Source organism: Hemibagrus wyckioides, linkage group LG19 (genome assembly GCF_019097595.1).
Source record: "Hemibagrus wyckioides isolate EC202008001 linkage group LG19, SWU_Hwy_1.0, whole genome shotgun sequence".
Lineage (NCBI taxonomy): Eukaryota > Metazoa > Chordata > Actinopteri > Siluriformes > Bagridae > Hemibagrus > Hemibagrus wyckioides.
Genome location: NC_080728.1, coordinates 14,470,564 through 14,488,134, shown reverse-complemented (window position 1 = coordinate 14,488,134; position 17,571 = coordinate 14,470,564). Strand labels below are relative to the sequence as shown.

At 37.2% G+C, this 17,571-nt stretch overlaps 1 protein-coding gene across 2 annotated transcripts in view; it reads right to left on the bottom strand.

Moving 5' to 3' along the window:
- tspan11 (tetraspanin 11) overlaps positions 1-16,429 on the bottom strand; it is a 28,038-nt gene extending 11,609 nt beyond the window's left edge. For both annotated transcript variants that reach the window (XM_058417545.1, XM_058417546.1), the window contains exons 1-6: positions 16,272-16,429; positions 11,611-11,702; positions 6,882-7,073; positions 3,862-3,936; positions 3,192-3,296; positions 821-979 (exon numbers count right to left, since the gene is read on the bottom strand). In XM_058417545.1, coding sequence (XP_058273528.1) covers positions 821-979; positions 3,192-3,296; positions 3,862-3,936; positions 6,882-7,073; positions 11,611-11,697 — 618 coding nt within the window. In that variant the 5' untranslated portion in view covers positions 11,698-11,702; positions 16,272-16,429. The remainder of the gene's footprint in view (positions 1-820; positions 980-3,191; positions 3,297-3,861; positions 3,937-6,881; positions 7,074-11,610; positions 11,703-16,271) is intronic.
- Positions 16,430-17,571: the final 1,142 nt, after the last annotated feature.

The following is a 17,571-nucleotide window of genomic DNA, read 5'->3' as shown; positions in this document are numbered from 1 at the left end:
CAATATATATCGATCTGAAAATTAAAATATATACTCCGGAAGTGATGAGGCATGAGAGTTTCATTTATCGAGTTAGTTGTCTCTTAGCTAGCTAACTAGTTACTCGTCTAACTACTAACTACTAGCTAACTACTACAGGTTTTAAAGCACAACGCTATGTCAAGAAGAATGTCATGCTCTGCAGTCCTGTACAAACTGTGTAACCTTTTCCCTTAAAACAAAACAACGTTTGTACTTGTAGTTATTTAGCTAAGTGGTGAATATCAATTACGGCTAGACAAAATAATGGCAATTTCTCTCTCCCGTGTTAATTCCTGTTACAACTGTTTAGTTTCCTGTCTAAAGCATATTATTCTGTAACAACAGTTAAACGATTTGGAAAGCCATGCAGTCATGAGTAATAACAGTAAAGCGGATCTGCTGACAGGTCCTGAAGTTTAGGGAGTTCAAATATTTACACTCTGTCATCTGGCATTAGAAGATTTTATTTAGTTAACAGATTTTGATGTATGACTACACCCCTCTCTTAAATCTCACCCCGATGGGGCTAATCAGGTTGTGGACTGATTTTGTAATGTAATGTACTATGTATGGCTCAGTAGGGAGTTAGCTCTAGCATTAGCACCTTCCCTTCAGACCAGAGAGAACTGTTATAATGTCAATATGAGCACCTGCTAGACTTACAGCTGTACTTTCCTCATCCACACCTTCCCCAAGTGGCGTATTAAAAGATTATGCAGTTCCAGTGCTGGTCACATCTTTATCTCATTTAAAATCACTTACGCTATGGAAATGAGACCAAAATTCGCTTAACACATACCTCCACTTTGTAGATGTTAGAAGGGTGGTCTCTCCGTCCACAGTAATGGGTCACTGTTTTGCAGCAGCTGTCAGGAACCACCCTCTTGTCAGCTTCTTGGGACTGGATATACTTGCTCTGCTGCCAGTCAATGGAGTTGTTGCTTCCACAGCACTTAAACTGCAGGGTGAAAGGTCATAAAATTCTCAATAACATCAGCTCTAATAGTAGAGGTTTACATTAAACCCCTTTTTTTTTCCAGTGTGTTCCATAACCTTGCACAGACTTTTAGTGGTTGAAGGTAGCGCCTTCAAATATTAGTGTGAATGAACCAATCGCAAAATGAACCAACCACATTCAGTCTCATGTTCTAAAGCAATGTTCATATAGTTGTCATCAATCCAGTGAGTTTGATTAACCCCAAATAAACATAAGCTGTTTCTGTAAGATTTTCTTCATATTTTCTTGGTGGTTTCATCTGACTGCCAAAGCCAGGAGTTTGCAAAGCAAGTAAAGAATCTCATTTTTGAAAGGTATCAATCAGGAGAAGAAAAAAAACCCCACTAGACTTACCAAGTGGAGAAAAAGGAGTACCACAGTAACATCACCAAAAATTGTATATCTATCCAATTGCAAACTCCAAAATTTATCAGCGATACTGTAAAGTGACCTAAAACAACATAGGAGTTGGCAACAAAATATTGGTCGCTACCTGCATATGACAACAATCTCTCATATTCTTCAGATCAAGGTAGAACCATTTGGGATATTAACAGAAGACAGTTTATGACCCACCATACCATTGCTGAAGCATAGTGGTGGCAGCGTTAATGCTTTGGGGATCTTTCTCTTCAGCTCGGAATAGGGCTCTAGTCAAGTTAAAGTGGAGTCATGGATAGCTCAAAATACCAATCTATTTTTGGCACAAAATCTGCAGGAACAATGAAATCCCAAAGCACAAATCCAAATGAATAAATCAATGGCTTGAGTAGAAGAAGATCAAAGTTTTGGAATGAATATAGTCAGAGTCCTGATCTAAATCTTATGGAATGGGAAAAAAACCCACTGTGGAATGACTTGAAGAAAGCTGTGCACAGGAAATCCACCCCACCCCACAAATGATCCAAAGAGATCTGGGAGGAAGGGCAAAATAATTCGGTAAATAATTAAGGTCAAATCTACTGACTGCTATATAACAAGCAAAAGGTGATATTAAGTATTAGGTTACAATATCAGCTTGTTTTCTCTTCAGAATGGTGTTGATTGTTATCTCACAAAGCCGATTTTTTTTATATTCACAGTACATAAATAGCTGCTTTGTAAGAGGAACAAACACTTTGGGAAATTGCTGCTATATATAAAAAAAAAGGAACAGTAATTTGGCTTTGAGTAGTCCTTAAATGTGGTATGTTGTTTACATGAGGAATTGAGTATTATATTAATAATCAGGACTGGATAATATGCTTGTCTTCGTGAACATGTAAATGAACTCAGTGACTAAGTGCCTCAGTCAACCCACACACTTTTGGAAACAACAAAAAAACTGGAGACTGAAGTTTTCAGATGGTGGGGAAAAAAATGTTTATGTGCTGGTTAAAAATAGAGAATGCTGATAGCCGTGTTTCCTCTCACAGTGTGTCTTTCCTTTTGTGTGTATTAATCTGAGCTCACTTGACGCACAGACTCCACTCAAGCATGTTTACTGTCTCGTGAATTTGTCAAATAAGATCGGAGAGATCTTAAACCTGACTTTGTTTTAATCGTTACAAATCCCAGGTTACTGTACAATTATTTGTTTATATAATATAGATAATATGTGTTTAAACATATTATCATCTAGTAACTACTGTACTATCATTAGTATTAATTGTTCATTAAAATTACTAGATAACTATGTTTTTGAGATAATGCTCTTATATGACTTCAAGTATAATAAATATATTATTCAAAAATAAAATAATAAAGAAATAATATTATAAGAATCCAACAGAAAATTGCATTCAAAGGCAGTATTACTTTCCAAACTGCGCTCAGATTTAACTTTGTCACCGTTTCCTTGTTTAATTGCTAGTCATTAGATGTCAGTAAACAAAAAGAGTTTCATTTTTAAAATTAAAAAATATAAAGGAATAAACTAATAAAAATAGAAATGCAGTATTATTCCTGCTTATCACAAATATGTTAGATTATACTGTATGTTGACATGTTCTTGTTAAAATTGCTGTTAACTGAATGATCACACTGACTCTGCATAAGCATCATTATATACTCATCCTTACATAATACTGGCATCTATGTAAAAAATAAAAAAAAATATATAAAAAAATACTATCCCCATGCAAAGTTTATGATCCTATGACCTGGTCAGGATTTTTAGTTTGGAGTTTCTTACATCCTGCTGCAGTTGGTCCACTGCCTTAGTGATGCTCTCCTTCCCTTGCTGAGCGTAGTTGTCCTGCATTGTCGTACTTAGGTGCTGCTTCAGCTCTTCACTTAACTGAGAGAAAGTGAGGAGAGACGAAGACAAATAAATGAGGGACGTGAGGAAGAAGTTCAGACTAAAAATCAAGAAGAGTGTGAGACATACAAGAGAGTGAGAGGGTTTGAGGATTGAGAGAAGAAGAGGGATCTAAAATCCTCATGAACAGTCATTAATGATGCTGTATGTTATCTAGATTAAAAATGTTGGAGGTTTGCTATAACTGTGAGCAATACGTAAATGATAAAAACATGTTGTGAGAAAAAAATGCGCATAATAGCTGATATAGAAGGAGTCTCCAGTGTCGGAGCTTTGTAATTAAATAAGTGTTTCAGCTTGGAAGTCTTAAAGTGCGTCCCACATCTTGTGCATTATTCTATGCAGTTTTGTAGTATAAACAGTTTAAGTAGTATGATCACACAAAAAATTCCAACAAGAATAAATGCACGTCAAGTACCTGAAAAAGAACAAAAAATTCAAAATGGCTGACGACATTTAAGTCGTTAAATATGACTATGTTAGTGTCCGTGTCTTTCTGCATGTTTGAATGGGCTTGTATATGTGTGCACAGTTGTTGACTCACCCTTTGATAATACACATATGCTAGAATTCCAGCAACAAGTTCAATCAGGAATATCACCAGCAAGCAGGAGAAATACTGCAGGAGGACAAGAGCAAAGAAAAGCGCAGTAAGCACAGGTTAAATTCCATTAGCTATCAAGGTCTAAATTATTATTCCAATAAAGCCTGGTACAAGCTCAATAATGAAACGATTAGGGCCGAGAAGCACATTCTATCACAAAGTCTCATTGACATCATATCAAGATTGATGTAGGGTGAACTATGACACACACATACACTTCCAGGCAGATAGGCAGCTGCTTCATGATTTCTTATTAAATGTTTGAAGTTCTTAATAATCTATTAGGTTCTGGTCGTGTTTCATCAGTACAGAGTACACAGAAAAGCTGTTCTTGCAGTTCTGTTGTCTGATCTGACTGGACATGTGTTCAATCTGTCTAATTTAGTTTCTTTAGGCATTTTAGGGAAACAGTAAAACAAAAAAGTTTAATATATCAAAATATTTGATCAATTATACCTTGTACTATCAATGTACATTGTACATAACTGCAGAAATGACACTGTTCAGGTGTTTAGAATAATTTATAATCACACTCTCCGGTGTCACCCAAATGAGGATGGGTTCCCATTTGTGTCTGGTTCCTCTCAAGGTTTCTTCCTCATACCATCTAAGGGAGTTTTTCCTTGTCACAGTCGCCACAGGCTTGCTCACTACCCATGATTTTGTCTAACATCTAGGACTTTTTGTATGTTTTTTGTTCCTATGTTCTGTAAAGCTGCTTTGAGACAATGTTTACTGTTAAAAGCGCTATACAAATACAATTCAATTGAATTGAATATCACCAGATTTCATTTAAAAGTAATCACCTACCTTTGTAGTAAATCATATAACTTTATGTACAACAAGGCTGAAACACACAACCTACAAACGCGGCTGTTTACTTTTGTCTTCACAAAAAATATCTGAGACTTATACAACATAGAGAAACATGCCAGTACTACAAACATTCAGTGCTGCAGTGTAATAAAGGAATGTAAATCAGGTACACAAAAGGTGACAAGAATATTTCTTGTTAGTTAAAGGGAAAGGGAAACAAAGGAAAAGCATACAAACTGAGTTAATTAGCAGTGTAAATGCACCTCCAGGCTGAATATATCTCCTCAGTACTACTACCAGTACCTTGTCTTTTACTGCCTCCTTCACTATCACCTATGTGCCTATGCACCACCAGAACCATGCAAAATTTATGAAGCATCTTTTAGTCAGGACTAATCTCCATTTTCATCTACATTAGCTCTAAGAGGTGCACTTAAAGAAAAAAAGAATACCCATTCATCCTTGCATTTTTAATTTGTTCATAAGTGAAGTGTAAACTGTGAAAGAATAACATCACAATACCACAGTATCATCACTAACATTCCCCTCATTCCCAACCATGTACACAAAGCTCCGCCCCCCAACTGTAGGACTCAACAAAAGGAATGATTGTCATGGAATCAAATGCTCACTCATCTGCTTGAAAGCCAAGTTATAGCACTATAAACATTCAGATTTTGGCTCATATTGATTTATAAGAATTTATGATACCACTTATATTGGTTTTTGTGGTCAAATGTGCCTTCACTGTATTGTTTATTCTTTCAATTCAAATACACAGTGCATTTATATAACTGTCCAGAAGGGCATGGGTAATTCTGTGTCTAGTTTTATCTCATTCACCAGTAACAAGCGTTGCCAGTGTTTATTTGGTTTTTACTGTGTTACGTATTGTAAAGGTTTTTCGAAGCACAGAATGGTTTACTGCTCGAAGGAGAATTATCTGGCTGTGCTGGGCACTAACATGGGGGATAAGTGAAGGGGTGTTAGGGAGCATCTATATAATGACTGACCAGAGGATCGTGTAAACACAAAACCACGGTCATGAAACCACGGCTTAAACAATCAGTTTTAAATCATGATCCAAATATATTCCAGGTTATGAAAAATTGATTATTGCACATTTCACTTTTTTCAATACAAGCATTTGAAGTCTAATTGAATTCATTTGAAATCTAACTTACTTAATACATGCAGCGATCCATCATTTTCATCATTTCATCACCCATATTTTCAATGCTTATTCTAGAGAACATTTCTTCTGCTAATAATTTTGGCACCCGTCAAATTCTGCTATCTGTCAAACACATCTTTTTAAACATTTTAAACATATGTTATAAGCACACAATACAGTGTACACTGTGTATGGGATGAAGAGTATGGGATGAAGATCATTAATCATTAGCATGATTGACAGAGTGATTGACAGACAGGAAAAACAAACAGACAGAACACAAACACTGGCAGTGTCAATGTCAGGAGAACAGCTGGCACAAACACAGACAAACATACACACACAAACACACACACACACACACACACACACTTAGATGGCTGAAGATAATTCCTGTCAGCAAGACAGGAGGCAGAACCTTTAAAGAGGCAAACTCAAGGCCACTCATTACAGTGCTGTACAGCTGCTCGCTCTCTCTAAGCTGTGACCAGTGTGATTGTGATTGTGTGTGTGTGGGGGTGTGTGTTTCTGTTTTTATGATTAGATGTATGAGAAGTTTCTTTTCAAAGCAAGCAGAATGTTAAATATACACATAGTTCAGTCGCAGAGAGAAAAAGAAAGACGGAGATAAACCTAAAGGTGGCACCTTTTCTTCCCTGACTATCATGCAGCACAGAGAGGGTCAGCTATAAATAGAACAGCTCTAATAGCCACGTAGTCACAACCTCTCTCTCTTGCTTTAAAAAATGGAGGAGAGTGGGACGAGTGTCAGCTCATTTGTCAGACAGTTATGCTCAGAATCAGCAGCAGGCCGTCAGATAGTGGACAGGAAGCTGACGACTAACAAGACATGTAATTACATGATTTATCTGCTTCTTTTTTTTTTTTCCACAGTCTGTTAGTGTGAACAATAACTTTAGATACTGGACATAAATGACCAGTGGTGTGGGATCAGTAAATGTGAGTGTACCATAGACAGGAGGCTCCTCTGCTCACGGATGACAGCACAACAGCCCAGGAAGCCCGTGACCATGACCAAGCCACCAGCCAGCAGGAGGATGTAGGCTGACACGGCGAATGTGCTGGAGGCCAGTAGGCTCAAATAATCTCCTTTATCAATCAGAGTCCAAATCCCCACCCCCATCACGGCCACTCCCCCCATCTGAAAGAGTGAGAGAGACAGAGAGAGAGAGAGAGCAAGAGAGAGCAAGAGAGAGAGAGAGAGAGAGAGAGAGAGAGATGAGCTACATCTTAATTAGCAAAGAACAATTTGGTCATTCCATCAAAATGCTAATTTTCGCAATTTCTAAAATGGAAGATATTACACACATCCGATTTTTCACCTTATAGGCGAAAATGAATTATCATTTAATTCATTTGAAAAACATTCATAATATATTCATAACATGATTTTCATACATCTTAAGCATTTCTGAGTCATTTCTGACTCAACCTGAAAACATCAGATTTATCATTTTTTTATATGATGTAAAACCTAACAATGAACCTACATTGCACATTTCACATTATACCTGCAACTCAATCTGTTACACAAACAAGTAAAACTGTTAAAACCTCTGAGATCAGTAAAACACATAAGGAATAAAACATTTTGGGGTGGGATGTTACAGAGCATTTATGCTAATACAAAAGCGTGATGCAGAACTGATGCTTTTCTCGTAACACCACAACTAGACCAGTGTTTTATTGCATTTATACCACAGGAGTTTTATTCATTATAAAATGGCATGCCAATTTTTTTGTTACATTTATAGTTATGGAACAAGTTGGTTTCTGTAATCACTTATGTTATGATAACATTCCCTTACCAGCCACTCATATTTCTCTTTATATACAGTATATAAGCCAATATTGTAAAACAGGTTTGCCAGATTACTGAGACACTGCAAAGCATTTTGCATAGTGGAGTAAAGTGCTGACACTGGAGACTCCTTCCATTCATGTTAAATAAACTTTCTCCTTATAGAAAGCTTCACCACAGTAACATATTTCTTGCTAAATAACAACATTTTTGGATTTTTGTTTTGCTAGAATTAAATGACGTAAAGTTGTCTACTGTCAAGCTCCTGTGTGCTAGTTGTTATTATTATTCACATAATCATGTATTCTGTCTTGCAGCTGATACATTAATACATTAATCAACCCTCAGACCAGATCAGTATAGAGACTTTAACAGCAGTGTGGTGTATTCAATGTTATTGATTTATCCCTTTAAATTCTTATAATAATATAAATGACTTTTGCCAGTTTGCTCTTTCAAAACACTAGTTTAATTTAATTTAATTTAGTGCAAAGTGCATTTTTTTATCATAAATTATTTAACAAGTTAGTTTGTCATATATTAATTTGTCATATATTAATATTTTTTGTCAACCTGTAATTGACAAGGCAGGAAAAAATTTCTGGGACAAAAAGAAAAATAAACAGAAGACTAGAAGGAAAAAAGAATAAACGAACAAACACACAAATAATAATAATAATACTGAATACATAACTTCCTAATAAATAAACAAATAAATAAATAAATAAGCAATAATAAATAAATAAATAAATAAATAAATAGCTGGCACCAATATTGCAAATCATTCTACATTTTTTTCATATCTTTCAAATTGCATGCTTAATAAAGCTGTTAAAAATAATTTTACAGCTTTCTACACACTGCAATTTGATCATGCACTTCCATTCTTTCTTTCTTGACCCATCCCTCATACTTTAAGGAAGTTCCAGTGAACTCTCCCACATTCCAGCCCTCCATTCGCTTTCCTTCTAAATCTAAACAAAAGCCACAGCAGAATCAGACCCACCCTCCGGGGACTTCTGCCTGATGAGCTACCCCGCATACCACTCTGCCCACTTCACTGCTGAAGCCAGCTTTGTTTCAGACCAAAAAACAAAAAACATCTGTGTTCTCTAGTTTCCTAGGCTCTGGAGAGGCTCAGATTTTAACAGACGTGAAGAAAAATATTATACACATTAAAGAATAATAACAGCAGCTCAAGATTTAGATTCATGTGCAATATATTATCGTTTCTATAGTAACAGTTCATTCACAGGGACTTGTATGTCAAACGCTCACTATAATCAATGTCTAATAATCAAAGCCTGTAAAAAAAAAACAACTGTTATTTAACAAAGACATAATTGTTATGGTACAGCTTTCTCTAATAAGATTTCTATGGAAGGAGTCTCTAGTGTCAGTCAGTTAAGTCTATCTGCTTTCTCTGTAAACTGACAATCTGAGGTATTTGTTCACTTATTAATTTTAAGTGATACCTCTGTAGCTGCTATAATGTAAATGATAACTGGAGTTAAATTGTCCCCCCAGATGTTTCACAATAAAATTAATATATATATATATATATATATATATATATATATATATATATATATATATATATATATACTATATTGCCAAAAGTATTCGCTCACCTGCCTTGACTTGCATATGAACTTAAGTGATCCTAATCCATAGGGTTCAATATGACGTCGGTCCACCCTTTGCAGCTATAACAGCTTCAACTCTTCTGGGAAGACTGTCCACAAGGTTTAGGAGTGTGTTTATGGGAATTTTTGACCGTTCTTCCAGAAGCGCATTTGTGAGGTCACACACTGATGTTGGACGAGAAGGCCTGGCTCTCAGTCTCCGCTCTAATTCATCCCAAAGGTGTTCTATCGGGTTGAGGTCAGTCAAGTTCATCCACACCAGACTCTGTCATCCATGTCTTTATGGACCTTGCTTTGTGCACTGGTGCACAGTCATGTTGGAAGAGGAAGGGGCCAGCTCCAAACTGTTCCCACAAAGTTGGGAGCATGGAATTGTCCAAAATGTCTTGGTATGCTGAAGCATTCAGAGTTCCTTTCACTGGAACTAAGGGGCCAAGCCCAGCTCCTGAAAAACAACCCCACACCATAATCCCCCCTCCACCAAACTTTACACTTGGCACAATGCAGTCAGACAAGTACCGTTCTCCTGGCAACCGCCAAACCCAGACTCGTCCATCAGATTGCCAGATGGAGAAGCGCGATTCGTCACTCCAGAGAACTCCAGAGAAGATTGACTCTGCACAAAGTTGGTGACCTCTTCACACTATGCGCCTCAGCATCCGCTGACCCCGCTCCGTCAGTTTACGTGGCCTACCACTTCGTGGCTGAGTTGCTGTCGTTCCCAAACACTTCCACGTTCTTATAATACAGCTGACAGTTGACTGTGGAATATTTAGGAGCGAGGAAATTTCACGACTGGATTTGTTGCACAGCTGGCATTCTATCACAGTTCCACGCTGGAATTCACTGAGCTCCTGAGAGCGACCCATTCTTTCACAAATGTTTGTAAAAACAGTCTGCATGCCTAGGTGCTTGATTTTATACACCTGTGGCCATGGAAGTGATTGGAACACCTGATTCTGATTATTTGGATGGGTGAGCGAATACTTTTGGCAATATAGTGTATATATGTATATATATATATATATTTTTTTTTTTTTTTGTCACACACATCTATGCACAATATGACATAAAGTGAATGCTTTTGATTGAACATGTCAAAGAAAAACTGAATAAAAAAAATAAAAATAAAATTAGAATTACAATAAAAATACAATTTAATTATACAGGTAGGACAGGAAAAATATAATGCATATAATCTTAAGAAGCATAAGACTCCTTGTTCATTAACATATTAGAAAAATTGCTGTTTTAAATGTTGTAAAAGTGATATAAAAGGAATAACACACTTCAGAATGAGCTACTACTGGAAAAATCAGCTTTGGCTTGGTAACCAGATCACACCTTCACGCCACTATTTCATAGATTATTTTCCTCTAACAGCTTACACAGTTAAACCGAGCTTGATATAATATCTAAACCTGTTTTGTTATATTATCATTTTTACCCACCACCAAACCACTCATATGTGAATTTTCTTAAGAGGAACTGTTTTAAAAAGTGCATGATTTCACTTCCTGAGTGTAGCTGCTCACTGTTTGCGCCTGGATTTTTCCACAGCTTGTTCTTGATGCTGTGAAATTTCCCTGAAGATCAGCGTCGAAGTGATTTCAGGCTACAGACATATTTGTATGACAATCTCAGGGAATCAGTACACAACGCACACACACACTCGAATGTGTTCAGAAATCTTATCAGGCTTCGCTTTTTGCTGTTAGCTTTAAAACAAGTCTACAAACAAATCCGACTCTAGAGGGTGCTGTCCCAGTTCATGGGCTACTGAGCTGCCTGATCAGAAGCAAGAAATGCTGGCAGGCAGAAAGGAACCGAGAGCTGAGAGGTGGTGGGGAAATAAAAGACTGACTTGTATTTCTGCCCCCACATCGCTACTGACAATGACTCACACACATACATAAACATACGCTCAAACTTCCTCCCTTTCAATTTAAAAGTGATTTCTCTTCTAGCCACGGGCTTTGTGAACCATTAGGGCTTGACTGAGCTCTATTATTAAACATTCACTGTTTAAGAATATCCTACACACACACACACACCACACCCACAACCCACCTGAGACTCTCCAACACTGATTTGATCTTGTGCAGTCTTTACTTCCACCCTCTCTGACTCTAGTTTTAGCCCACAGATCAAACTCCCACACTTTTTCCTTAAACACCGAAATGCATAAAGACAGACATAAAGCACACATTCTACACTTGCTCCAGACTCACCCAGAACAGGAAGTTGAAGACAAAGAGAAGGTACTTGAGACAGACTGTCACCCAGTCATCCTGGTCATTCTTATACAGGCTCCCCATCTTTCCTGCAAAACAAAAGAGTAACACAGATAACAATACAGCCATATTATTTAGGGCTACATGATAATAGCCACAAGTGTTTCACAAAGATTGGATTGACATTAGTTTTATAAAATCACACTGATGTAGCAAATTTGGGAACAGATTGCATTTTATCAATTTAAATCAACTGAATTATACTGTACATACACAATATACATAATATACATATTCCTGTGTATTTGTATATAATGAATCTAGAAATAAAATCCCAGTCCAATACCGTCTTATAAAAAATTGTACCAATTGGAACAAATGAGTGTAATGCGCTTCAGATTTGTTTGCTTTTTCTATTAATAAAGTCTAAGAAAATATACAGATGCTAATCGCGCCCCAAAAAAACCATTTCTCGTTCCAGTCAAACCGAGTTATGTGTTAATTGAGTTAATTGACTCAGTTAACACATGACTCGATTTGACTGGAATGAGAAAGGTTAATGTGTATGAAATGTTACATTAGCCACTGTGATTTTAAAAGCTGAATATAAGCAAAAATAACACGAACAAATATGTGAATAACAAAACGAATGATACTTCACATTGACGACTGATATAAACCTGTATAAACAAATGTAAAGTCTTATTTCAAGAAGCAGCAGCTGTTATACAGTGACTCTGGCAGTCGTAAAGCGGATGTAACACCTCATCCACTGAGTTTAGGTTGACCGTGAATTGAATGTGTTTTTACGTAAGAAAAATATGGCATATGAGAATTGTGAATACTGTAACCATAACAACGCTCTTAATGAAACATTTCACTGGTTTACATATACTCACTAATGATGCAGTATGTTTAATGAACTGTTCACAATTACAATCAAAACATTCTTAACTTTGCAGCTGAGGTATTATTTGAAGTAGAATTAAGGATAATGCTTAGAATAAGAAGACGACTTTATTATTGATAAAGTCCAGCTGTAAGTCCAGTACAGCTGGATTTCTTTACATATCCCAGCTTTAGATGTTGGGGTCACAATGCAGGGTCAGTAATCGTACAAGGCCCCTGAAGCAGAGAGGGTTAAGGGTCTTGGTCAAGGAACCAACAGTGGCTTGAACCCCCTTCTTCCAATCAACAACCCAAAGCCTTAACCATTTGAGCCACCATTGCCCCTAAATTAAAAAGCACTATATAAATACAATTAAATTGAATGGAAGAACTAATACACAACTAAAGGAGTAACAACAAAAACAACAGCATCAAGAGGCTGATGACTGGAGTGAGCCATTTTTTTTGGTTTTGTTTACCGGAGAGACAGCAGTCAAACTGCTCGTTTCTGTGACATGTTAATTACTAGCTTGGCCCATGAATTGCCAGCGTATACAAGTGACAAAGACTATCTGAGGGCTGAGCGTGGTAGCAACATGTGTCAAAACAACAGGCAAATAATGGCCCCCGAAATAAGCATGTTTGGGGAGAAATGGTCAAAAATATACACCAAAAAACACCCAAATCCACACAGCTGGTTCACTGAGGACAGATCAAATATAAGACCACATTGGCCTCAGGTTTTCTTATTGCTGGTTGGTGTATTTATTATTGACTTTAGATGTATGTACAGAATGTGTCAAGAACAAATGGATCCATTAGAGTGCTAAATGATGGAGAACAATTCCCTCATCTCTGAGGTGCTCCATCAGGAGATCTTCTTTTGAACATTAAATACAGATGAACATTAAATGGTCCAGAAAGCTAATACCCAAATCCCAAAGGTTTAACGACGATGAATAGAAACCTAGAATGTGCAGAGCAAAGTACAACAAAGCTGCAAGTGGCACCATTGATAAACTCTATACTATCTATACTATCCTGATATCATTTGGTAGTCAGGTTCCATTTCCTGATGCATGATGGGATAGAGTAGCGCTTAAAATGTCCATCATTCCTCGTTCATTCATTCTGAGTTGTTTTAAGTATATCCTACATTTGTTGTCCCGAATTTTTCACCATTGTTATGTACATTCATTTAAAACACTTATATAAATAGTTCCTAAACATATCTGAGGCAAATAATAAATTGATGCAGAATTATTAGCACCCCAGGTGCCCCAGACTGCTGCATGCAGTAATTTTTCAGGGTAGACGTACTGATTGACACATAAAACGTTTTCTTAGGTTCATGAATTTTTGTTTCCTGAAATCTGAAATAAGGGAAGAACAGCTGAGCCTCCTGCTGTAATGTTTAACAAGGTTGGATATATGCAGGTAATATCGCATTCTCCCTTATGCAGAATATTTCAAGCTCAACACCATTCCATTCAATTTTTATAGCACTTTCACCACTGCAACGAAAAAATATCTTAATTCAGGATATGAATTATGTATTTTAGATTTAGCCCTCCTTTTAAGTTTCTGCAGACCACAAACTTTTAAAAAGGTTCAAATCCAAAGACTGAGATGGTCAACGGAAAACACTGAATTTCTGTCTCGTTATCAAGTTGATTTATGTATTTTGGGGTTTTTTAACTTGTTTAAAAGTCTATCATCCAAATATTAACCTCATGGCAGAGACTTCCCAGGTTTGAAGTTTTAATATGGCTAAATATTACTTCAGGTTTCTGCACATTTTCTGTGTTTTCCACATTTTCTACACAGTTTCTACATATTTTAGGATGTCATCTTCTTCACAAAAGCTTCTGAACCACAAGCCAAAAAACAGTTCAAAAAAGCATCAGTAAAGCATCCACCACTAAGATTCACACTGGGCTTGGAGGTTTTCTTTACCAGTGGTGTCCAGAAAAATAAAATTGCATGTGTTCACAAAACACAAATCCAATGATGCTTGGTGAAGTAACTGCTGGCTGCTTCTTTGTGGGCTGCTCTCAGAAAGGGCTTTCTCATCTCCACACCAAGCAGCTTGGATGAGGGCTGAATGCTTATGCACCCAAATCCTGGCCAAATCATAAATGTTGTAAAAGTTTCAAATTTGGCCCTGTTTGCGTTTAACTGTATTTCTATCTGTTTTCACTCCGCCTATCTGACTGCCTTAGATCAACAAACCTTTCTCTTTTGAGATTTTTAGTTAAAGGCAAATGTGAAGTTACTGGAATTTACTACACATTATTCCCATTGTGTGCTGGTCAAACTGGTAGACCATCTCTGGAAACTGGTGAGCTACTTTCTAACTTTCTTATTTCCTTGAAAGCAACTTATCCATAATGTTACAGCAGTAGCAATAATTCAGAAAGTTTCCTTTCTAGGAGTATTTGCTTTGTTCAGGCAGCTGGTAAATGGTAGTCGGATCAGGCGGAATCAGAGAATAAATAATGCAAATATCATTTGTAACTGAAGCTCAAACTACTTTTGAAAGATTAACTCAATTCCCAAGGATTTTAACTTACTAACCTATTTTCTTTCTGCATTTGCCCTTTATACACATGCTGTGCCTAGTGGGATTTTGCGTTGAATTATTTTTATTTTCAAAGGTTGGAAATTTCCTTCAGTTTCCATTGACACAGCAAACATCTTTTGAAATGGAAAATTTTCTGCTAATGGCTTTAGAGCTATATTAGCCCAATTCCCAAGAAGTTGATGGTTGGTGGATCTGTTTTTATGGCTGAAGTTGAACCGAAAACTATATATGATTCTGTTCTTTTCTGGATTTCCATTGCATTTCACATTTCCGTTTTTCCTCAATTTCCATTGCTGATCCCAGAAAGCAGAGAAAATATAATGTGTAACTGAAGACGTTAGAAATAGTAACCTAATTTCCAAGCAGTTTAGGTTAACGATCGTGTTGGGTTTTTTTTCCACGGCTGAAGTTGATCCTAAAACTATACACTTCTGTGCCAAGTTGGAGTTTTCCCTGGACTATTTTTATATTGAAAGGCTGGACAGGAAGTTGAGTAGAGATCATCTGAATCTTCATGTTTTTGGTTAGTAGCCTATTTTAGAAATATTGATTCCCTGGGATTTTTATGTTATTTATGTTATTTATGTTTTGATGCTCTTTCATGTCTAGTGAAATTCTTTTTTTTCTCCTCAAATTATTTTTACACACAAATACTGCAGTTTCCATTGCAGACACAGGCCTCTCTTTGCCAAACATCTAAGTGAGATTTATTTTAGTTTGTTTTTGTTTAGTTTTTTTTCTGGCTGTACAACACGACTGCGGGGGAAAACACTTGGTTTCTTGGCAACGGGGAGCAAAGGAGTATAAAGCCGCCAGTGTTTCCACACCATCACTGGCCTCAGTGTGTGTTATGTCTGTTATGACTGTATGGAAGCTCCTAAAATGAGAAGCGGAAATTTAAGCCCTCTTTCTGCGCCCTACAACAGGACTTCCTCCGGTGCTGTTATTTTTTCAGGAAACTGACTTCGACGTGAGTTAGATCAAATGTACTATAGGCTACAACCTTACTCTAAATCTAGCAAAAAGCGTGTGTGTCATGTGTATCTCCGCTCCATCAGAGCACCTGCATTTCTCTCTGCTGCATTGTGCATGTCGGGGAAAGTAGCCCATAAAAACCCCAGCGCACATCCGTGCTACTTTTGCGATGTAGGCCAGAAAGCGGCTTGAAAATTAAAGAAAAACTCACCCAAGACGAAGAAACTCCTCGTGGATTGTCTTCTTTTCTATTTCCCACGGCGCGCGCGCGTGTGTGTATATATTTGTTTGTGTATGAGTGAGCGAGTGCAGCTTGTTGCTTGTAGAGTGTCCGAGTGGAGGGTCAGTGAGGGGCGGGGAGGAAACACGGCTCCATCCCGCCCCTCTGCTGCAGGCCATTCCGCTCCACTTTCTATTCATCTTCCTGCACATGCAATTCCACACAGCATCCTAATCAGCATTTCTGATCAGCACATGCACGCTTTAGGATAGATAGATAGATAGATAGATAGATAGATAGATAGATAGATAGATAGATAGAGGACATGGTGATTTAGCATGTTTGCCTCACACCTCCAGGGTTGGAGGTTCAAATTCTAGCTCATGTTCTACCCATACTTTGGGGTTTCCTTCAGATTTTCCAACCAATTTCCTTCCCCAGTCCTAACAATCTGACTGGCATCTTAAAATTCTCTGGAGTGTGTGAACAGGTGTGTGTGTGTGTGTGTGAGAGAGAGAGAGAGAGAGAGAGAGAGAGAGAGAGAGATTGTGTGCCTTGGGATTGGTGTCCCCCACACTGTACCCCAGTCCCCATGGATAGACTTCAGGCTCCCTGTGTAGAATAAGCTGTACAAAAAAATGTATAATAATAATAATAATAATAATAATAATAGTGTAGTTATGAATTTTGAGATTATGCCCTAGTATTAAATTAATAATTATTAAATTAATAAAGAATATTTTAACTTCCTCAGGCCCCCCTTTATGTAATATTTTATGTAATGTTTCAAGTAATTATACATAAGTAATATTTCATTACACGGTTAAGGGAGAAGTTTAATTAGGAATAAAATAACAACTACTATATGACCAAAAGTATGTGGACACCCCTCCTAACGGTTGAGTTTGGGTGTTGCATCTACACTCATTCCTAACTGTACAATCAGTGCATATATATACAATGTAGACAAACACTGGCTGTAGAATACAGAGTGCTGAAGTACATAATGTGTAAAAAAAAAAAAAATTAGCTATCCTCTGTCACATCACATCACTTTTTGACAACTTCTGATGTGTTTTGAAATTGCCCCTGGAAGTAACATCAGTCCAAGAACTGTACATGAGGAGCTTAATGGACTTTCTTCACAAAAGCTCAAGATCAGTATATGCAAAGTCTCAGCTGGAGTGGTGTAATGTACGCTGCAACTGGACTCAGTGGAAACTTGTTGTCTGCAGCGGAAATGTGTTCTCTGCAGTGATGAATCATGCTTCACTTTCTGGCAGTCTTATGG